At 45.5% G+C, this 23,670-nt stretch overlaps 1 protein-coding gene and 1 pseudogene across 4 annotated transcripts in view; both read right to left on the reverse strand.

The window, feature by feature from the left end:
• The window catches only part of KAT2B (lysine acetyltransferase 2B), a 103,394-nt gene that overhangs the window by 54,401 nt on the left and 25,323 nt on the right, over nucleotides 1–23,670 (reverse strand). For all 3 annotated transcript variants that reach the window (XM_079922479.1, XM_079922481.1, XM_079922480.1), the window contains exon 2: nucleotides 15,123–15,249. In XM_079922479.1, the coding sequence (XP_079778605.1) occupies nucleotides 15,123–15,249 (127 nt within the window). The remainder of the gene's footprint in view (nucleotides 1–15,122; nucleotides 15,250–23,670) is intronic.
• Nucleotides 20,077–20,345, reverse strand: LOC307186880 (small nuclear ribonucleoprotein E-like; annotated as a pseudogene). The gene has a single exon. The product of its transcript is annotated as a small nuclear ribonucleoprotein E-like (transcript).

Genomic DNA, 23,670 nt, shown 5'->3' on the forward strand with positions numbered 1-23,670 from the left:
GGCTGCGAGCCACAACTACTGAGCCTGCGTGCCACAACTACTGAAGCCTGCGTGCCTAGAGCCTGTGCTCCACAACAAGAGAAGCCACCGCGATGAGAAGCCCGCGCACCACAACGAAGAGTAGCCCCTGCTGGCCGCAACTAGAGAGAAAGCCCGCGCGCAGCAACGAAGAGCCAACACAGCCAAAAATAAATAAATTTTAATAATAATAAAATAAAATAGAACATCCTCTTCCAGGAACCTTCTGGAATGTCAACCGATCAGACTGCACTGTCAATAGAGGAACTTTCTGAACCCCTATAAGACTGATATCTTCACACAAAATCGACTAATAATTGTGAGACCACCACCTTGTTAAGCACGAGACTCCCCCTCCAACACTGAAAATGACCAGCGGCTAATGTACGGTTTTAAGATCTGGAACTTGTTGGCACCAAGTCTGGGTACGACGGTGTTAAATTCTTATATGTTTCCATATAAGCCGATTTTCATCGTGCCAAGAGGGTCCTGTGGTCCTACAGGCTGGATCCAGGATTTGAGGACTGCAGGTTCAGAAGGACCCCAAAACCAGGCTCCCTAAAGGTTTAGCTCTAAGTCCTGTGAACAGTCCTGTGAACAGTTCTGGTGGCCAAGAAAATCACATATCAGGAACGACCAAAAAAGAGTATCAGTAAAAACTGAATGAAGGCCCTTTTCCTCAGCCCTCCTGAGATGCAGTGAAACCTCACTATCTCTGCAGCAAAGCCCCAAGGCCTGTCTGAGTTTGAGATTCAACGCCCTGCACAGTCACGCTCCAAACCCACCTCTCCTACCTTTATTCTGTTGTCTCACTATCATTATCACCCTCCTCCCCTCCCACACCCCTGTCCTCTCTTCTTCCCAAATCCAGCCCATTTTTCAAGATGAACATGTTTTATCCTCAAAATAATCCTATGAAGGAGGGATGAGTAGCCCCATTTTACGGTGGAGGGAAATGAGGCCCACAGAGACTGAATGCTGTTTCCTCCAATGTCAATTGGCCAACAAGGCAGAGCTGGGGTCTGAAAGCAAAGGATGTTTGACCCAAATTCTGAAGCACCCACGCACATAGTTTTTGGATGACTAGGTGATTCACTTCAAGCCCCTTTCACTTGAAAGGGACTCTCTCTAGGTAAGCCATCCAGTACCCAACCAGGAGCCCAGGAGCACCTTGGGCGGGACCGTGGCTCTTGGGTCTGTGTCCCCAGAACTAATCACTACGCTCACTGTGCTAACAGGCACTGCCCTTCGAGAGCGATCCATTTCAGGTATGTTGACTGAAAATGCTTGGACCTAGAAGCGCTTGAGATGACTTCTAAGGAAAGAGTAAACTATGGAGAAGGGTAGGCTTTTCCTTGCCTTTTTAAAGGGAGTTGGAACTAAAGATTCTCGAGGAACAATCCAGGTGTCAAGCATGGGTCAGGCTACTCCAGAAACCAAACCATGAAGCCCGGTCCGAAGTCTGGGATAGAGAACGCAGCTGGTACCCCACCCAGATCCCCTTCCCTTACCACCTCAGAGCACATCTCCTGGCCTCCAACTGCCAGCAGCTCTATTCTCTCCTGTCACCATAATCTGCTCTGCCACCTACACGCCCCTCAAGAGCAGCCTTCAAGTTGGCGTATAAAGACCCCAGTTGCCCCGCCCCTCGGGGGGAAGAGCTCTGAGCTAAGTGTTCCAGACCAGCTCTCACATCTTCCCCACAGAATTGCCCACCTGTGGCCCACAGCGGGAACTGGCTTAATAATGCACCCATATCGGCCACCGTCTCCTCCTGGTCTCACTTTCCCACTCCCCTACCTCCATCCCAGATAAACTAGGACTTGCACTCAGATCCTTGTCTTTGACTCTGCGTCTGTGGGACCTCCAACGAAGATATCCGATCAAAAGCATTTTCAGAGAGGTAAGAGGATTACATACCAAGAGGGTGGGCCTTCCACGCGTCCATGAGGAAGCCAGATTAAAGGGGTTCAAGTTAGAGGGGCAGAGGCCACCCACCTTTCATTCCTTTCTAATGCAGAAAAGCAATGGAAAGGCAGAGGGAAGGTCCCAAGTCACGGGCCATTGGTGATGCGCGTAGGTGTGTACACACCTACATGTGCACGGGTGTGCACCTCTAGACAGCGTTTCTAACAGGGAAGAGGGAGGAAGGAAATTTGGTGAGGTCTGCCTTAGGTACCATAGATACATCTCAACTTGACAACGCCAACACTATATTACTACACTATGTACACACGAACGTCAGTATTCAAATCTATTACTTTCTACTTGGCTCTACAATACGTGGCTTCATCACTTTCTAATAGATGCCCTTTTAGGTAGAACATTGGCTGGGTCATCTTGTTTTCTCAGGAATGCAAAATTGTCTTTGAGGTTAGTCCGAAGCCTTTGGGAGACAGGCCTTATTCTGACAAGTAGGTCAAAATTTTTATGTCACTTATTTACAGAAACAATTTTATTTAAGACTGTTTTGGTCTTGTAATGTTTTCATCTCTTTCCAGTGATAAGTTATGAAAGCAATCAGTCTCCAATATAATATAAATGCCTTCAGATTCTCCAAAATATGAAACAGTCTAATTAAGGTGCTAACATATAGTGGCTTTAACTCGTAGAAGTACACGCCACGATTCACTTTTGAAACCAGTGGTTCACTTTCTTTAAGCCACAAACGCTTTGCCCAGATAAATCCTTAATCAGAATTTAGAAAGAGCTGCTCTTTCTAAACAGAGGTTGAAACAGAGGTTGGAAGCTCCAATTTTCAAAATGAGGTGGGAGTTGGGTGGGGCCCAGCAACCCCTCCCCTTGTTGGGGCTCTAAGCTGCATGGTTTGAAAACCACGATATTCTGAAGAGACTAGATAAAACTTAAAATGCTTAAGACATGAGACCTGAGGAGGTCCATTTCCTTCTGATTCTGTGCATAAGGAAATCCATAATCTCTCCTCCAAGCTCTGTGTGTGACCCCAAGTACAGAGGACTAGAGCTGGAGATATGGGGAAATGGAAAGGAAGCTGCAGGTTCCCAGAGGGAGGAAGGGCGAGGCTGTGCTGGACAAATGGGGGTGTTCCTCACAGCCGAGAGGGTAGGAATCTTCCTCCAAGAATAAAGGAAGGGTGGGTCGGGGGGTGAAGGGAGCTATACTGAGGCAGAAGGATGACAGTGCACGAAAAGGGTTAAGCTTCCTAGAATGAATGATGGGGTGGGGTGGGGGGAAGATTAGATGAAAACAGAGGGAGTGGACCATCTACTTGAGAAGGAAAAAAGCAGCTCTGGACAAGTTGCCATGAAAGAGAAGCTTCCGTAGAGTGAGAAAGCCGGCACGGGCAGATACAACCACGCTGCATCAACGTGTAGTCGTCTGCACCTGCCCGTTCTCAGACTCTCCAAGCATGGGCCCCTTTCACCAACACTCCTTTTCAGTCTCTGAGCATCTAGCACTCAGCTTTTCCCTCTCATCAAATCCACATCACCAGCTAACGTCTCCTCCCACCCGAATCATCCATCCCCACACCCTACCTCACCACCTCGCCATCCCAACAACCAGTGCACCACCATCCTGGCAAACTTGACTCCAGGATTAAAATCCTCAAGGCCATCCTCAAAACAGCAACTCCCTCTTGCCAAGGAACCTGGCACTCACTCCCTCACTGTCCTTCATCCCCCAACCAGTGCCACCACCGGATGGACGCAGCTGAGTTTTCCCACCCCTACCTTTGTGATCACTGGGATCTCAAGCCCACGGCACAAAACAACCCCCAGACTGCTCTGCTGCCATGGGAGTCTCCCTAAAGCCCCACTGTCCTCATCAACCCCATCTCCACCAAATCCAGAGACGTCTCCTGACTCTTGGGGGCTGCTGAGCAGAATTAGATAGACCCCACAGTCAACACCACGTCATGCCAACACCCAGATACACTTCACTCTAACTGTAAAGCGAAACTACTTACTGAACTCGTATTTAACTAAAAAGAGCCACTTATTATTGAAAAAAAAAAAAACCTCTTAATGTTTTCCAAAGAAACCTTTTTGATGCAAATAAGCTCCCTTTGGTGAACCAAAAGCATATTTTCTTGAAGAGATATGCCTCTATTATTTACAAGCCTGGAGGCATCTATTAAAAAAATAAAAATCGGGCTTCCCTGGTGGCTCAGTGGTTGAGAGTCCGCCTGCCGATGCAGGGGACGCGGGTTCGAGCCCCGGTCCGGGAAGATCCCACATGCCGCGGAGCGGCTGGGCCCGTGAGCCATGGCCGCTGAGCCTGCGCGTCCGGAGCCTGTGCTCCGCAATGGGAGAGGCCGCAACAGTGAGAGGCCCGCGTACCGCAAAAAAAAAAAATAATAAAAATCTGTAGACTACAATGTACACATCTACAGCAGTTAATCGGCCACAGAACTCGTAACACTGAGTCAAGGCCATTTAACGCTTTGATACATGTTCCCTCATGCATCTTCCCAATAAAGTTTTCATCCATGTGCATCCTATCAGCAGTGTACCCCTTTCCCCGCGCTTGCCAACAGTGAAGAATCATGCTCAGTCATTTCATCAGTCTTTTGAAAATTAATCAGGGTCCCCCACTGTTTTGATTTGCATTCGCTGGAACGCCCTTGGAGTTGTTTGTTTTTCATGTTACTGGCCACTTGTATTTGTTCTTTTGTGCACTACCTATTCACGCCCTCTGCCTGCTTTTTTAGGATGTGGGTCTTTTTCTAATTGCTTGAAAGAGCTTTCTGTCTATCCTCCTGGATTTCATTGGGGGTTTTGTTTGTTAGGTTGTGGTTTGGTTATATAGGAATTTTACATTTTTCAGAAAGTCAAATGTATGTCTGGCATTTCTTTAAGGTCTTGCTTGCAAAGGTCTTTCCCATAAAACCAAAAGATGACAAAAATGTATTTTCTCCTAGCTCTTCAACAGGTTTGTTCTCAACATTTAAAACATTCCTCCACTGAAACATCCATATCATAAAAGACCAAAAAAAAGAAAAAAAAAAAAGGCAGAGGAACCGTTCCATGTCGGAGAAGACTAAAGAGGCCAGCTGTGATGTTGTGATTTATATAAAGAAACATATATTTGGTCTTTGTCTCCTTTCCTAGCACAGTTTCCTAGTAAACTTTCCAAATCTCTTGGAATTTCATAAGTAAAGGTGAAAGGAGTGTCTGTTGTTATTCCTAACGTGTCCCTTTCGACCACACCTGAGCTTCTGTGAATGGGCTTTTGGAAAGCCCCTACTGATGGGGATTGGTTGCCAGGGGAACCAAACCCGTGATGAGAAGGTTGGAACTCAGCCAGCCCCCTCCACCTCCCCAGGAGAGAAGGGGGTCTGGAGGCTGAGCTAATCACTAATCAATCACTATGCCTATGTAAACAAGACCTCCGTTAAAACCCCTAACTGAAGGGCATGTGAAGGTTCCAGTAGCTGAAGCCTGGAGGCGCTGGGAGGGCAGCTCGCTTGGACACGGCAGAGGAGCTTTGGGCTCCTTCCACCCCACCCTGCCCTGTGCATCTCTTCCATCTGGCTGTTCCTGACTTGCATCCTTTTTATAGAAAGCCAGAAATCTAGTAAGTCAACTGTTTTCCTGAGAACTCTGAGCCGCTCTAGAAAATTATCCAACTCGAGGAGGGGGCCGTAGGAACCTCTGATACACAGCCCATCAGTCAGAAGCACGGGTTAGGACCTGAGCTTGGGATCGGCATCTGAGCCCTTACCCTGTGGGGTCTGTGCTAACTACAGGCAGATCGCAGCAGAATCCAGTTCAATCGCAGGACACCCAGTCAGTGTCTGCTGGAGAGCTGGAGAACCGCTCGGTGTGGAAAAACCTGCACATCTGGTGTCAGAAGCCTTCCGCAAGTGCTGGGTGTGAGAAGACTCACTGTTTTCCGTTCACGTGACAACTAAATACATATGTAATTCTAGACTGGGTGCTTAATGGAGAGGAAAATACGCTCGCAAAGACATTTTGGGGTCAACTATAAAACTGGAATACAAGCAGTAGATTAAGTATTACATTAATGTTAATATTTACTGAACTTGGTAACTAAACGGAGGTTATGTAAAAGAATATCTGGGAATTCCCTGGCGGTCCTGTGGTTGGGACTCGGCGCTTTCACTGCCGTGGTCCAGGTTTGATCCCCGGCCGGGGACCTAAGATCTTGCATGCAGTGCGGTGTGGCCAAAAAAACTAAAAATTTAAAAAAAAAAAAAAAAAAGAATATCCTTAAATTTAGAAAATACATACTTATGTATTTAAGAGGAAAAAACCAGGATGTAAATGCAACTTATTCTCATATGGTCCAGGAAAAAAGTATAATACATACAAATACACACACACACACAGACTCGTATATATCAGTCTGTGTGTGTATCTGTGTGTGTGTGCACACGCAGGCACACGCAAACATACATATGAGAGCAAATGACAAAGCAAATAGGGCAAAATGTTACCAATAGGTAAATCTGGGCAAAAGATACGTGGGATGCTCCTTGTTACTATTCTCATCATGACTTTTCTGTAAGTTTGAAACTATTTTCAAATAAATAGTTTTTTAAAAAAATCATTCTTCCATCTAGAATTTGATAATCAGATGTAAAAGGACCCTACTTTCATTTCAAATTGTCTTCTAAGAGCCTGGTACAAAGCATCCACATAATTACCCAAGAATGGCCAACCCTTGACCTGTGGGAAAAGCTCCCTTCTGCTGAGCGCTGTTGCCCACAGTGTCCAGGGCATGGGGGCGCAGGGGGACGCAGGGGACGTGGTGCATCAAGGACTGGGCGGCCACCACCTTGCATCTCCCAGCAGGGTGGACCCTACCACCCCGCAGGGCTGAGTCAGACTTGCAAACACCCAGGGTGCCAGAGCGACCTGCCAAAACCTGCTGCCAGGAACCATAGTGCAGCAGTGGCCTCGTTGGGAACAGGAAACACACTGCCACTGCAGGCTGTGACCTTCACTCACTCAGCTCTGGCCCCGTAGACCTGTCCCGCACTTCTGCGGACAGCCTGCCAGTCCTCACACACCCTGCGGCGGGAACAGGCGGCTGCTGGGCAGGCTGCTGCTACCACAGGTCCGCTCCTCTGGACCAGAAAGAAAGCAAAGGGCACAGCATCTGTAGGATCTGTGAGCTGTTCAAACATAGTTTTTGTTCATGGGAATTTGAGGTCAAGGCTAGAAGAGGTCAAATGAAGTCTTTCAATGAAAGCTTCTGAATTGACTATGTGCAAAAGGCTTATAATTTAACGGTAGTTTCCTAAAATAGAAAAGAATCTGAAAAAGAATAGATAAACTGAATCACTTTGCTGTACACCTGAAACTAACTCGACATTGTAAATCATCTATACTTCAATAAAAAATAAATTTTTTAAAAGGAATTTTTTTTTAATTAAATAAATAAAAGTGGGGCTTCCCTGGTGGTGCAGTGGTTGAGAGTCCGCCTGCCGCAGAGGACACGGGTTCGTGCCCTGGTCCGGGAAGATCCCACATGCCGCGGAGCGGCTGGGCCTGTGAGCCATGGCCGCTGAGCCTGCGCGTCCAGAGCCTGTGCTCCGCAACGGGAGAAGCCACAACAGTGAGAGGCCCGCGTACCACAAAAAAAAAAAATTAAAAAAAAAAAAAAAAAAGTGGTTTCAGGGCTTCCCTGGTGGCACAGTGGTTGAGAGTCTGCCTGCCGATGCAGGGGACACGGGTTCGTGCCCCGGTCCGGGAAGATCCTACATGCCGCGGAGCGGCTGGGTCCGTGAGCCATGGCCGCTGAGCCTGCGCGTCCGGAGCCTGTGCTCCGCAACGGGAGAGGCCACAATAGTGAGAGGCCCGCGTGCCGCAAAAAAAAAAAAAAAAAAAAAAAAAGAGTAACAACCTTAAGAGAGTTCAGTCCAACAGAAATATGATGTGAGCCACATATAAACTTTTAAATACTCTGGTAACCACTTTATTTTTTCTTATAATAGATGGTCAAGAAACACTTATTTTATTTTTTTGAATTTCTTTTGGCCACTCCACACCGCTTATGGGATCTTTTTTCCCCGACTAGGGATTGAACCTGGGCCCCCGGGAGTGGACGCACGGAGTCCTAACCACTGGACCACGACGGAAGTCCCTAGTAACCACTTTAAAAAAGGTAAAAAGAGGGCTTTCCTTGGTGGCGCAGTGGTTGAGAGTCCGCCTGCCGATGCAGGGGACACGGGTTCGTGCCCCGGTCCGGGAAGATCCCACATGCCGCAGAGCGGCTGGGTCCGTGAGCCATGGCCGCCGAGCCTGCGCGTCCGGAGCCTGTGCTCCGCAACGGGAGAGGCCACAACAGTGAGAGGCCCGCGTACCGCAAAAAAAAAAAAAAAAAAAAAAAAAGGTAAAAAGAATTAGGTGAAATCCGTTTTAATATATTTTATCTAACCTAATATATACTAAATGTTAAAAATATTTTACATTCTTTTCTCATACTAAGTCTTCAAAATTGGTGTGCATTTTCCAAGGGCAGCACATTTTAACTCGAGCAGCCACAGGTGGCTACGATGTTGCACAGGACAGGTACCCATCATAAACCATGAAACCTCCTCTGCAAATAAATGCAACCAGCCGTCTCTTTAGTATTACTAAATGTAATGGATATCTACTAATGAAACAATCCAATTACACCCAAGGAACTAAATGTATTAGGAACTAGAGAAAAAGTCAGTCCTTCATCTCAGTCCAGTCCAGAAAATCAATAAGGGTAGAGAGAACTATAGCTATACAAGCAGGAACACTGCAGTGCAGCTCCAGGAAGTCCTTTATTGTCTGTACCAAGGGCTGGGGGAGTCAGGCCTTGGAGGTGAGTAGGGTTCCCCCACCAGAGAAAGAAGGAGCGGCATGGCAGGTGCTGTGCACCTCCACATCCAAGGCAGAGGTGGGAGAAAGTGCGCAGACCCTTCAGAGAAGGTGGAGCGGCCCGGGGACCAAAATGCAACCCAGGAGGAGGAAAGGCCTGACCCACCTCTCACGCTCAGCTGAAGTGGGCCTTCATCCTGAGAATGAGAGGCCGCTCAGTGGGCTGAAGCGGGAGAATGTGACCACATTAGGTCGCTAGTGCTTTCTTGGGAAGCCAGGTGGAGATGGGGCCTCCAGGTGCTGCTGCAGATGCGACCACAGAAGGCAGAGAAGCAGCCTGAATCCAGGCAGAGCTGGCGGGAGGTGCACTCAGACAACATCCACAGGACTTCGTGGCCGGAGGAGCACAGGGAAAAGTAATAACCTACGTCAGGTGAGCACGAAAAATGCTACCAGGTTTATCCCCTAATTGCGGCTGTACCAGACTCACAGGTCCTGACAACTCTGAAGCCCGTGTAGAAAACCAGAGGACCCCCAGCCAAGAGGAATACGCAGACCTGACCCAGGCGGCTGTGTCCATGTGCTGGCCGGGCCCCATACTTCTGTCACTTGGCGTCTGCCCGGGACATGTGTAAATGGGGACGACTAAGTGGTGAAGGGGTTTGCAAATGCGGCAAAGCCAGAGAAGAGCTGTTGGATCAATAGTCCATGAGAAAAATACTGGTAAGACACTTCGTACTGTTCAAGAAATAAGCTCTGGTGTAACTGTTAATGCTGGTCTTTACTTTCCTTGGAAAGTTTCTACCGTAAATAAGCAGGTAAGCAGAGGTAACCATAGGAATATATACCAATTTCCACTTCTGTGATGTTTAAATATATGTGTATCAGAAAAAAACTGATGACATTAAAAAACAGTCAGAAACCGGGACTTCCCTGGTGGCACAGTGGTTAAGAATCTGCCTGCCAATGCAAGGGACACCGGTTTGATCTCTGGTCCGGGAAGATCCCACATGCCGCGGAGCAGCTAAGCCCATGCGCCACAACTACTGAGCCTGGGCTCTAGAGCCCGCGAGCCACAACTACTGAGCCCACGTGCTGCAACTACTGAAACCCGTGCACCTAGAGCCCGTGCTCTGCAACAAGAGAAGCCACTGCAAAGCGAAGCCTGCGTACCACGACGAAGAGTAGCCACTGCTCGCCGCAACTAGAGAAAGCCCGCGCACAGCAATGAAGACCCAATGCAGCCAAAAATATAAAAAAAATTAAATTAAAAAAAAAGGGGAAAAAAAATCAGAAACCTTCCTAAAACTGCAAAAAATGATCAATAGTCAAATTTAATAATCAGTATGTTCAGGCACAGTTCAGAACAATGGACTCCAAAATGACAACAAAAATTCCAATTGTGTTTTGATCACAATGGTGTTTCCTACTGTCCTGGTCATAAAAGGAGGTTGCCATTTAAACAAGCAGTCCCAAAATAAGAAATTTTGATTAATACTAAAGTAAGGAGACGTGTTTGGGCCAACTGAAGTACTTTGTTAGTATCCTTCGCCAAGTTTTTATAAGCTGAATGTACTTGTACCGATCCCAAATATCAAATAATTTCAGAGAATGGAGTAGAATGTTCTAGGCCAGCACTATCCAATAGATATATAATGCAAGCCACACATGTAATTTTAAGTTTTCCAGTAGCAACACTGAAAAAAGAAACAGGTGAACTTAATTTGAATAATACATTTTATTAACCCAAAATATTATCATTTCAACATGTAATCAAAATTAATGAGATATCTCACTTCTTTTTCATACTAAGCTTTCAAAATCTGGCCTGTGTTTCACACCCACAGCTCATCTCAATCTAGAGCAGCTACAATTCAAGGGCTCATTAGCCAAATGTAGCAAGTGGCTATAGTATTAGACAGCGTAGGTCTAGACTAACAATTGCATTCTGTGGATGAAGATACTGAACAGCAAGGCGGTTAGGGGACTGGTAAACTGCCAAGCCAGGCGCAGAACTGTTAGTTTCTAACTCCTGCCCGAATGTTCTTTCTATTTAATCAGCGCATCAGCCCTGCAGTGGCCCTGCGTTTGACACCCAGGAGACACAGAAGAGTATCAAATTAAGGCAGGCCAAGGACGCCTGGGATGCAAGTCGCTGTCAGGAGACCGTGTGAAACCAGAGCTCACTGTCAAAAGACCGTGTATGGCTGAGCCAAAGGACACCCAACAGCAAATCAACAGAACAGACACCATCTCAATCGATACGCCTGAGTGTTTTGTTTTGACAAGTCCAAGAACACTACATATATTGTAGGATCTAAACTCATCATACTCAGAATAGTCACTGTGAAAATAGCACAGTGCACACAAATCGAAATGTTTTTGAGAATTCAAGCTTGCATGACACTGGACAGAATTCCCTAGACCCCGACCTCTACTTTGTTGGTAATATTTAAGAAGTCATGTGCAGGAATAAGAAAAGATGTCTGGCAAAAAAAAAAAAAAAAAAAAAAAAAAAATGTGGGGAGGGAAATTGTCAAATGTTAATCATTGTTAAAGCTGGCTGATGGATACAAGGCTGTTTATTAAATGATTCTTCCTACCTTGATGCATAGGTGGAAGTTTCCACAATAAAAAGTTTTTAAAGGGAATTCCCTGGCGGTCCAGTGGTTAGGACTCCAGGCTCCCACTGCTGGGGGCCCGGGTTGAATCTCTGGTCAGGGAACTAAGATCCCACAAGCCTTGCGGCCCGGCCAAAAAAAAAAAAGGGTCTTTAAGAAAAGGGGTTGGGGAGGAGGCATAATCCTCCTTCTAGAAGAGGAAAATTTTTTCTCGAGCCCCGGCACTAAGACCAGTAAATAATCTATGGCATTCGGGCAATAATTCCAAGAGCACTTGAAAATATGCAGACATCCCAATTCTAAGAAAGCAAACTGAATAGAGAAGAGAAAGGAACCGACAGGGGGAAGATATTTTTAAAACGCCTACGACCCCAATACCCTGAGAAAATCACTGTCAGCAGTGCAACACATGTCCTTCCAGATCATCTCCTGTTCGTATGTATTAAAATATTATCTAACCTAAAGAAATGAGATTATCCTCATGGTGCTGGTCTCAAGTCAGCAGCCCTGCATTTGGGACTGACCACCTTCTGGGTAGTTCTCACGGGGTGAAACTCAGGGCTGGGTGAGTGACAGATACCACACTAATCAGCTCCTCCTCTGAGGATTTAAATCTTGAACCAATACTCCCAGGGACAGAGGTTAATGGACCTGAATCATACAGGGTCCTGGACAGAAGGCCCATGAATTCCTGCAGCTGGGATCCCAGGACCTGACTGATACCGGGTTTCCCTCTGTTTCCGGCTTGTGGAAGCGACCAGTACTCTTATGAATACGGTTTTCTCATTCAAACTGGACAGAGTTCCCATGTGTTGTTTGAAGTAAAGAACCCTAATAAGAGTAATAAGAACACATTAATCTTCCAGGTATTGTGCTAAAATTCTGATAGGCATTCATTCACTTAATCCTCACGACGCTCCCATGAGGTAAATACTATTATTAACTCCATTTCAGAACTGAAAAACTGGAGGGCCAGGCTGATTACATAATATGCCGCAACTCACAGCTACTGGCTGTTGAGCAAGGATTTGAACTTGCGCTGGTGGATCTTGTCATTTAGTCCTCCGATTAAGCTGCTTTCTGACCTGCTTTTTTCATTAATAATACATTAAGAATATCTTTCCATGCTGGAAAACACATCTTTTGTTAAAAGAGCCATATTGAATTTCATAATATATATTTTTATAACTCAACCAAGGATCTCCTCCATTGGAATATTTAGATTGCTTCTAGTTTTTTTAATAGCATGAATATGGCTATAATAGCTGTCCTTTTAACCTGAAGGCACATCTTAATTTATATTTAGGTTAACTTTCTGGCATGGATTTGTCAGGTCAAAGGATATGTACCCTTTTTTTCCATTCTCGATCATGTACTGTCAAATAAGGGGACTTGTTTTCAAAGCTTGTGAAGAAATATAAAAGGGAACAAAGTTGGCTTTTCTTTGAGAAAGGCTGTTTCTGCCTTTGGGCATTCCTGTGTGTTGACCTGCTCAGAAAGGAGACAATCTGTGCAGCTAACAAAGAAAAAGGACTCTGTTTTGAAATGTTGATTGGTGTAGGATAATAGGATTTCCCAATCAATACTAAATACAGTTCAAGTCCAGTGTTTAGGGAGTTCTCTACTGCATCATATTTCCTGAGGCAATTCTAAAGGGCATCACTCAGGGATCGATAGTGGAAAAGGTGAGTTAAAAGCAAAGATATTCCTCTGGGCTTCCCAGGTGGCGCAGTGGTTGAGAGTCCGCCTGCCGATGCAGGGGACACGGGTTCGTGCCCCTGTCCGGGAAGATCCCACAGACTAGACCTAACTCCAGGCTAACGAAGGCTGATGCTCCACCATCTGAAATCAGCAGGAAGCTTTAGAGAGAGATGATGGCTAAAAGGAGCCACCCATACCATATGACCCTGCAATCCCACTCCTGGGCATATATTTGGAGAAAAACATGATCCAAAAGGATGCACGCACCCCAGTGTTCACAGCAGCACTATTCACAATAGCCAAGACATGAAAACAACCTGAATGCCCATTGACAGATGGATAGATAAAGAAGATGTGGCACATGTATACAATGGGATATTACTCAGCCATAAAAAAAGAATGAAATAATGCCATTTGTAGCAACATGGATGGACCTAGACATTGTACTGAGTGAAGTAAATCAGACAAAGACAAATATCATATGATATTGCTTACAGGCAGAATCTTAAAAAAAATGATACAAGTGAACTTATTTACAAAACCGAAACAGACTCACAGATGTAGAGAATTAACTTATGGTTACCAGGGGGGAAGGGTGTGGGAGAGGGATAGTTAGGGAGTTTGGGATTGACATGTACCCACGTTATATTTAAAATGGATAACCAACAAGGATCTACTGTAGAGCACAGGGAACTCTGCTCAATATTATGTAGCAACCTAAATGGGAAAAGAATTTGAAAAAGAATAGATACATGTATATGTATAACTGAATCACTTTGCTGTACACCTGAAACTAACATGACATTGTTAATCAACTATACTCCAATATAAAATAAAAAGTCTAAATAAATAGAGACTTCCCTGGTGGTCCAGCAGTTGAGAATCCACCTTCTAATGCAGGGGAGGCAGGTTCAATTGCTGGTCGGGGAACCAAGATCCCACATGCCACAGGGCAACTAAGACAGAGCACTGCAACTACAGAGCCCAGGCACTCTGGAGCCCATGCGCCACACCTAGAGAGAAGCCCTCGTGCCACAATGAAAGATCCTGCATGCTGCAACTAAGACCCGACACAGCCAAAAATAAATAAATAAAGTTTAAATTTAAAAATAAATAAACAAATGGAGCCACCCCCTTATAAAGGGTCAGAATGGAAAAGGCCAAAGTACATTAGTGAGAATGTCTGGCGCTGCGTCCTTGCAACACTGGACAGTAAACTGGACACAGAGACGTTCTTTGGGAGACCAGATAGCTGAAGGCAGAAAAGTAAATAAAATAAGTACAGGAGTCCCAGATCCCCTGGGAACTGGAATTTTAATATGTCGGGAAAACGAATTTCTCAGTAACCTTACCCACTCAAACAAAATACAATTTAAAAAGAAAATCTGTATCCTAAAAGTAGGATCAGGACACAGAACATATTAGCACAGGCCTGTTGACTAATTCTGGCAGAGTCTATATGGCCAGGCTGACAATGATTATCTTGCAGGGACAGATAAGAAAGTTGAAAGGGAAAACACAAGTAAATATTTACCAAGCGCAACCCCAAGGAAGAAAAGAGCTAGCAGACACAGGAAACTAAAGAATATGAAGATAAACATTCCCAGAAAGTTCAGGGAATCAGAAAATAATAAGAAAAATGAGAATCAGAATCAGGACATATTACGTGTTCATCTAAGTAGCTTGGCTGCCACGTTTCATCTTATTTGGCAATCCCCGTCTCCCTCACTCCCCCGCCAACTCCGTCCCAGTCAACCAGCTCTTAGGGAAAACCCGGGAAGAGACAGATGAGGAATCCATGCAAACAGTGCAGGATTTGTCTCCCACGTGAAGCCTCCCCAGCAGATTCATGAAGCTAAAGAGTCTCTTTTGTTGCCTCATAAGGAGGTGAGGTGTGCAAGTCTGGTTAACCCACGAATTCAGTAAGTTAGAACTTGCAGGCAACAATGACATCGTTGGTCTCCTTGAAGATTTAGGAACTCACCGAGGGCATGGCTACAACTCCGGCAGGATTCCGTCAGACTGACAATTATTTGCTGCAGGTCAGCTCTGGGGGGAGTGGGAGAAGGGTTGGGGTTTTTCCAGCCATTACATTTACAAGATTCCTCAGCCTAAAAAAAAATGAATAGAGAAACAACGTTATGTAACAGGCAGCCATGGACTGAATGTATTACACGCGAATAATACACTCTAGTCACGTGACAGCTACCCTCCCCCACTCCAGACTTAATAATATTCTCTATATTCACAAGAAACGAATACAGAAAGAAAGCAAAGAAGGTGTGTGACTTGGGCCTTTGGGTTTTTTTATTGTGTTTTTGGTTTGGGTTTCTTTTCTGCTGGCTGGAATCCAAGTACTGCCTCAGAAAAAGGACCGTCCCATACACTTCGGTAACACCGCCCCAAGCGAGCCTCCATGGGGGGGTCAATTCCAAGGAAGTCCATCCATGTAGCTTCCCAAAGGGATGAGCCAGACTCCTGAGGTCCCTGCAACACAGCTGGGGCTCCAGCTGCAACTCTGCCCCACGTAACTGAAGAAGTCAGCAATCTTGGGGACATGAGGAGGGACACAGCAGTTGAAGCCACATGTGCAGGGTCCTCCAAGTCCTTTGGGGGGGGTCCCAGCTGTCGAAGTGGACAGGGCTCGCCACGTCGTCTGGGATTTTTACCTCTGTGTATTTCCCAGGCCTCCTGTACTAGAATACTATTATTTTAGCAACGCTTGATAGAGATCTTCCTTAACTTCTTCCACTTACTTCACACTTCCCCACCTTCTTAGAGAACAGCGAATATGATTGAGCATTTCAGTGATGACTTGGGTTGTGAAGCAAAGGACAAGGATAGAAAGACATCGATTATTCCCAACTACGCTACCAAGCTACCATGCTGGGTATTCAGGGGTCGTAAGTTGTGGAAGGCAATGTGGAAGGCTTGCACTGAATGACTCAAGCCGCTTAGAATTCTGCCCACTTCTGGTGTATCCTTCACCACTCCATCCCTCTCTTATTTACTGCTTCAAATCTGCTGTGGCTGGGAAACCAAAAAATTAATTGTTAGAACAACATGAGACACAGGCAGATTCATTCTGGGCCTTCTACGTGCTCTGTCCAATACGGGAGTCACAAGCCACACGCGGCTATTGCGCACTTGAAATGTGGCTTGTGCACGTTGAAATGCATTGTGGGCTTAAAATACACAGAGTTAGAAGACGGGCGCGAAGGGAAAAAAGTCTCAGTAATTTTCATATTCATTACATGTTGAAATGTCAGTAGTTTAGATACATGGAGTTAAATAAGAGATATTAAAATTCATTTGACCTGTTTCTTTTTTACTTTTCTTAATGTGGCCACCAGAACATTTAAAATTACACATGTGGTTCACATTACACTTCCACTGGACAGCACTGGCCTTGAAACAAATCGCAGTAGATTTCTGTGCTTGGACTTCGTATTAGATCTTTTGTTCCCTCAGACGTCTCTCCTCCCTGCTTTGGATCCTGCCCCCCACCCAACCCTCCATCCCCTCGTGTACCAGATGGCTGAAGTTAACAGGAGTCTGATTTGTAGAAAATTCCAGAATGGCTGCTGCCTTGACCTCACACAGAAAACTCTCCAAGAGAGGAACAGTTTCTGAAGTATAGGCGTGTATAGGAGAGTAAGAAAGAAAGAATAAATAATTGGTAAGGCAGGAAGGGTCAAGGTGGAAGAAGAAAAATCTGCTTTGGATGGTAAGTCCTCTCCAGGGGGCCCCGTGAACCTGGCAAGCCCAACCCGATGGCGCCTCACATTTCATCACAGCGCGGATGGGGAAGGATGGGCCCGAGGAAGGACCTTACACCAGGTACCCCAACAGAGCAGCCCCCCGCGAGTAGCCCCTGTCACCCTCCTCTGTTTGGCCAGGCACCAGGCAGGACCTAGGCAGGACCTACCGTTACCCTCATTGCTCTGCTACTAAGCTGAGCCGGGCCCTGAAATTCTCTGCCGTGAGCCATCCACCTCCTTAGAGACTTGGAAAGGTCTCCGAGGCCATGTTCTTGAGGGGGACACTCATAAGAACCTGCTCCCCGCAAAGCAGCCCGACAGGCTCCGGAGGGCTGGGGGAGACCACCCCCCGCCCCGTGGACCTCTCCTCTTCTAATCGTGGGAGAGCTACCTGAAGGGACTCCCACAGCCCCCAGCTTCTCTGAGCGCTTGGTCTGATCCCGCTGCCCTCTCCGAAATGACCTTTGGTTGGAAAAAGAAAAGTGATGACAAAACAAGTGAATGAAGGAGAGCAGGACAAACCTAAGAAGAGAAAACAGTGATAGCCAGAAACCCTGAGTTCGGAGACCTACATTCTAAGCCAAAGACTACTATGCATACTGAGTCACTCACTACCACAGGGTGTGCTGAGGGCCTACCATGGGCCGGGTACTTTTGCTGGGTATGGAAGGGAACGAAGAAAGATCCTGCCTGTCCTCAAGGAGCTGACACTGGGGTGCTGCAGGAGAGGGCAAACGGGCAACACCAATAAGCACATCATATAGTATGTCAGAGAGTGACGGCGCTCGGAAAGAAAGATGGAGCGATGGATACGGGGGGGTTCGGGGAACAGTGAGATCGAACGTGCAAGTTCAACCAGGCCTTTTAGAGAGGGTGGCATTCAACCAAAGGCTTGACCGTTAGGGACCTGGCGGAAGAGCATCCCAGGCTCGAAAAGGCGAGCATGCCTGGTCTGCTCAACACAAAGGCCAGCACAGCTAGAGCACAGCAAGCAAAGGAAAGAGCCGCAGACAGCGAGGTAAGGTGGACGTGGCGGGGAATCCTACAAGGCCTCCCGGGCGATGATAAAGACTTTAGCCTGGTTACTTGATCTCTTCCCTTCCTCTCAAACAGGATCCTCCAGGCTTGAAGCAGGGACAGGAATGGAGCGCAAAGACATGAGGCAGGGTGTCTCCAAACTCATTTCTTTCTCTTTCACTTTTTCCTTTAGTCATTAGGGTCAACCATCCCCACTTGCTTTTTTCTTTTTCTTTAATGGCAATCACTAAGGCAAAAAAAAAAAAAAAAAAAAAAAAAAAAAAAAAGGTCCATCCATTTTCCTGTCCCTAAATTACATGAGCAAATCATCCTATTTCCTTCTTCTGTTAACTTCCAGTCCAGGACCAATGATGCCTTCTATCACATGGAGAAACACCATAATTCCTAATACAATCCAGAACTTAATAAATCTGTGCTATCTGGATAGGAAGGAACGCCAACACCGTCACGGAGGCCCACCGAGGGAACACAGGATTGTCATCAATGTGCCGAGTTGCCTAGTCAAGGGTTTCCTAACTTAGTAAGGCCGAGGATTTATGTTAGGGTTTGGGGTCAACTGGATAAGGACTGAAGTTCAGAACGCTGAGGAATCATGTGACTTGGGAGTCTGTCCTCAATTTGCCTCAGCAACCCCTTTAGCTTTTGACAAACGTGATGGATTTTGCATCCTGGCAGGTTAGCAACCACAGCCTAAGTCTCCTTCTCTGGCAGGCTGGCTCGGGGCAGGAAGTAAAACTGGCAGGAACTCTGTATAGACCAGAATTAAACCCACCAGAGCCAGCATCTGTGACTCCAGATTCTCGGAGAGACGGTGACCTAGTTAAGCATGAAGTTCCTCATTACGGGAAGCTGAGAAGCCAGCGTGCTCTGAATCAATCCCATACACTCCACATCTACGAGAAGAGCCATCAGCCTGGACAAAAGAGGCTGGACAAAAAAAGGTCTGAGTCCACAGGTAAGAAACCCCTCGGTATGTGCTTGGGTCTGATGGGACCTCCCCACTGCTTTTCACACAGTGTGCGGACTGGATTAGCTCAGAAGACACTGCTAATGGGGTGGGTTCTCTCTGCATTTGCAGGGTGGTGAGAAGAATGCACAGGGAGGAGAAGGCAAAGAGTAGATAAGGGACTTCCCTGGTGGCACAGTGGTTAAGAATCCGCCTGCCAGCGCAGGGGACGTGGCTTCGATCCCTGGTCCGAGAAGATCCCACAGGCCACGGAGCAACTAAGCCCATGCACCACAACTGCTGAGCCTGTGCTCTAGAGCCTGCAAGCCACAACTACTGAGCCCACGAGCCGCAACTACTGAAGTCCGTGCACCTAGAGCCTGTGCTCCGCAAGAGAAGCCACCGCAATGAGAAGCCCGCGCACCACAACTAGAGAAAGCCCACGTGCAGCAACAAAGACCCAACACAGACAAAAATAAATTAATTAATTATTTAATTAAATAAATAAAGGGTAGATAAAACACGAGCTTTTCCTGCTTTCTTTCCTGCGCCACCTATCCATTCTTCAAACCATGAGCGCCCACTGCATGACACTCACAGGCCTGGATACTGAGACACAAGAAATCTCTGTGGAACACAGGCTCTAGGCACACGGGCTTCAGCAGTTGTAGCACATGGGCTCAGTAGTTGTGGCTCACAGGCTTAGTTGCTCCACAGCATGTGGGATCTTCCCAGACCAGGGCTCGAACCCATGTCCCCTGCACTGGCAGGCGGATTCTTTTTTTTTTTTAGAAGGAAACAATGTACTTTTTTTTTTTTTTTTTTTTTTTTTTTTTGCGGTACACGGGCCTCTCACTGTTGTGGCCTCTCCCGTTGCAGAGCACAGGCTCCAGACGCGCAGACTCAGCGGCCATGGCTCACGGGCCCAGCCGCTCCGTGGCATGTGGGATCTTCCCGGACCGGGGCACGAACCCGCGTCCCCTGCATCGGCAGGCGGACTCTCAACCACTGCGCCACCAGGGAAGCCCTAAATATTTTAATAAAAACAATTCCACAGCATTTATTGTCATCTGGTAATAACATAAAGGTGAGCAAAACAATATAAATAAATGCTTTAGAACTACACTCCTAACAAAGGACACCTAAAAAAACTGTACTGCCTTCTCAACAACTTCTCACTTCACTGATCATTTCTAGTTGGAGACACTTTGGAGCAGAGTAATGTTAGCATGATCCGACCCAGTTGTTTTCGTGACTTTGTTTTAGAATGGATCTCTTCTGCATCATCTAATACGAGGTTCATATACTCATCAGTACCAATGATACAGCCCTCGATCCACATATTCACTTGCTCATAAAGCCACACCTGAATCCGAGATCCATTTGGCAAGTATCTGAAGATGAGATGGATGGGCTGCACCATCACCTTCTGCACCTCCTGGCCCTGGCTCCGGTACGCCATGGTGGAAACTCACAAAGACCACACTATCCGCACGCTACCTCAAAAAAAAATGGCAGGCGGATTCTTAACCACTGCACCACCAAGGAAGTCTGCCCTTGCTTTTTTTATGTCATACTATTTACCTTAAAAATTCAACCTAAATTACAAACAAAAGGTTGAACCATTGGCCTAAAATAGATAAGACTTTGGGATTGAATCAGATAGGTAATGCATACCTATTCCTCCTGAAGCTCTGCTTAGCAACTAGATTCCTGGAAATTTTCCCAGATAACCTGGGAGAATGAGACTGGATGTTCCTGCAGCAAAGCCCTAGGACTAGGATGTTCTTTCATGATATATTGCTTCCTCAGACTCTAGAGCAGACGAGAGGGCAGGGATGGAGAAAAGGGGCAGAGGAAAAGGGAGCCGGGAAGGTTGAGGCAATCCTCCATCACAAGAGGCTGGCAGGAGACTGGGGAAGGGGCCTTTCTGAGCCCTCCCGCAAGAACTTGTCCCCTTCCTCCGCAGCCCTTCAGCACCTGCCCTCGACCAACCCACAGCAACGATAGGGGAAGGAAGGGAGGCAAACTCATGGTCAGCAAAATGTTCCATCTTAGGTTGAAGCTGGTAGAAAGGCTGCAGGTACACGGTATCAAAGCTGTGGTCAGAAGGGTGGGCCTCACAGTGATATAAATGTGGTTTCAAATCTTAGCTCCAACATTTACTAACTGTATGAACCCGGGGTAAACCCCTTAACCTCCTAAGCTTCCCAAGCTATAAAATGAGTATAAAATACCTATCTCACAAGACTGGTGGGGGCATTAAGTAATGAATGTGGGTAGGCGCTAGAGTGAACACAAGTGGTTATAAAGATGATGGTAATATGCTAGGAGTGCCCTGTTAGGTGAAGGATGAGCTGGAACAAGAGCTCTGTAAGTCATGATGAACTACAACAGTTAATACTTCAAAGCAAGGACCTGAAGAGGATGCAGCCGATGAAAGTAGCTTCAGGATACTGGCCCCAATCACTAGAGAATCACAGCTCTTACTGAACAAAGATTGGACAGCTTACAAATGAAAAGTTATGCCCCTCACACATATGATCCAGCAACCCCACTCCTGGGCATTATCCAGACAAAACTCTTAATTTGAAAAGATATATGCACCCCTATGTTCACAGCAGCACTATTCACAATAGCCAAGACATGGAAGCAACCTAAAGGTCCATCAACAGATGAATGGATAAAGAAAATATGGTATATACACACACACACACACACACACACACACACACACACACACAATGGAATATTACTCAGCCATAAAAAGGAATGAAATAATGCCATTTGCAGCAACATGAATGGACCTAGGGACTATCATACTAAGTGAAGTAAGTCAGACAGAGAAAGACAACTATCATATGATATCGCTTATATGTGGAATCTAAAAAAACAATGATACAAATGAACTTATTTACAAAACAGAGAGTCACAGATGTTGGAAACAAACTTACGGTTACCAAGGGGGAGGGGGGAGGGATAAACTGGGAGATTGGGATTGACACATACACACTACTATATGTAAAATAGATAACTAATAAGGACCTACAAGGAACTCTACTCAATACTCTGTAATGACCTATATGGGTAAAGAAAATTTAAAAAGACTGGACAGACGTATACGTATAACTGACTCACTTTACTGTACAGCAGAAACTAACACAACATTGTAGATCAACTATACTCCAATAAAAATTAAAAAAAAAAAAAAAGTGATGCTCCTTGCAGAATCAATCAGCTCCATTCCCACCACATGTGAGAACAATGGGAAGTCACTCAAAAGGCTCATGGGGTGACCTTGGTGGACATTTTTATAACAGAGTGGATGTGAAGAGAAAGAAATGGCAAGGTTACATATACACAATCACTCAGTAAGAACACAATGTATCAAAACCTATGGGATATGGTTAAGGCAACACATAAAGGAAAACAAAGACCCTTAAATGCATTTACGGGAAAAAACAGAAAGATTAAAAATAAATGAACTAATCATTCAACTCAATAATCTAGAAAAAAAGTAACAAACTCAAGGAAAATTTTTTAAAACTCAAGGAAAATAGACAAAAGAAATCAATGCAAAAAATATTTAAGGAACTCAATAATGAACAGAAGCATATACCTAGCCAGTATTATAAATGGTTGGTTTTTGAAAAGAACATTAAATTAGGGCTTCCCTGGCGGCGCAGTGGTTGAGAGTACGCCTGCCGATGCAGGGGACACGGGTTCGTGCCCCGGTCCGGGAAGATCCCACATGCCACGGAGCGGCTGGGCCCATGAGCCATGGCCGCTGAGCCTGCGCGTCTGGAGCCTGTGCTCTGCAATGGGAGAGGCCACGACAGTGAGAGGCCCGTGTACAGCAAAAAAAAAAAAAAAAAAAAAAAAGAACATTAAATTAAACAAACTCTTGGCAAGTCTAATCAAGGGGGAAATAAAGAAGTGAGAAAGGACATAAAACTACAGATTAATTTTATAGCCTAAATAAGTACTCTGTAGAACTTTATACCAATAAATTTGAAAAACTAGATGAAACAGGTGACTTCCTGACTTCCCTCAGAAAATATAAATTATCAAACCTGATTTACTAAGTACTAAAGTTTCTAACAATCCTAGAAGAAGTGAAAAGGGCGTCAAAAATCTACGCCTAAAAAAGGACCTAAAAAAGGACCCAAATAAAAAAAATGTTATAGGAACATTCTAGTTAATTCTCAAGGGTCATCCAACATAAATATTATGTGAACCACAGACAAAATTTTAAATTTTCTAGTAGCCAGATTTCAAAAAGTAAAAGTAGGCGAGATTAAGGTAAGTAATAAATTTATTTCATATAACATCTAAAATGTTACCATTTTAACATGGAATTGGTATAAAAATATTATAAATAAGATATTTTACATAGTTTTTTATGCTAAGTCTTCAAAACCCAAGGGATATCTGACATGGCACATCTCAACTCAAACAAGCCATGTTTCAGATAGTCAATTGTCATTTGTGGCTAGTGGCTATCATATTGGACAGCAGGAAACCAGGTCACTGGTATTGAAAACGGTGCCAAAGCATTATAAAAAGATTAAAAAACACGTATCATTCTATGAATTCAGTATAACCCTAACAGTAAAACAAAATACAGAGAGCAAAAAAACATAGAAAAAGTCACCAGCCCAACCTCACAACAACAAAAATGAAATACTTGTAAATCAAATTCAACAATACAGGGGGACTTCCCTGGTGGTCCAGTGGGTAAGATTCCACACTCCCAATGCAGGGGGCCGGGTTCGATCCCTGGTTGG

Source organism: Stenella coeruleoalba (assembly GCF_951394435.1).
Source record: "Stenella coeruleoalba genome assembly, chromosome: 5".
Taxonomy (NCBI): Eukaryota; Metazoa; Chordata; class Mammalia; order Artiodactyla; family Delphinidae; genus Stenella; species Stenella coeruleoalba.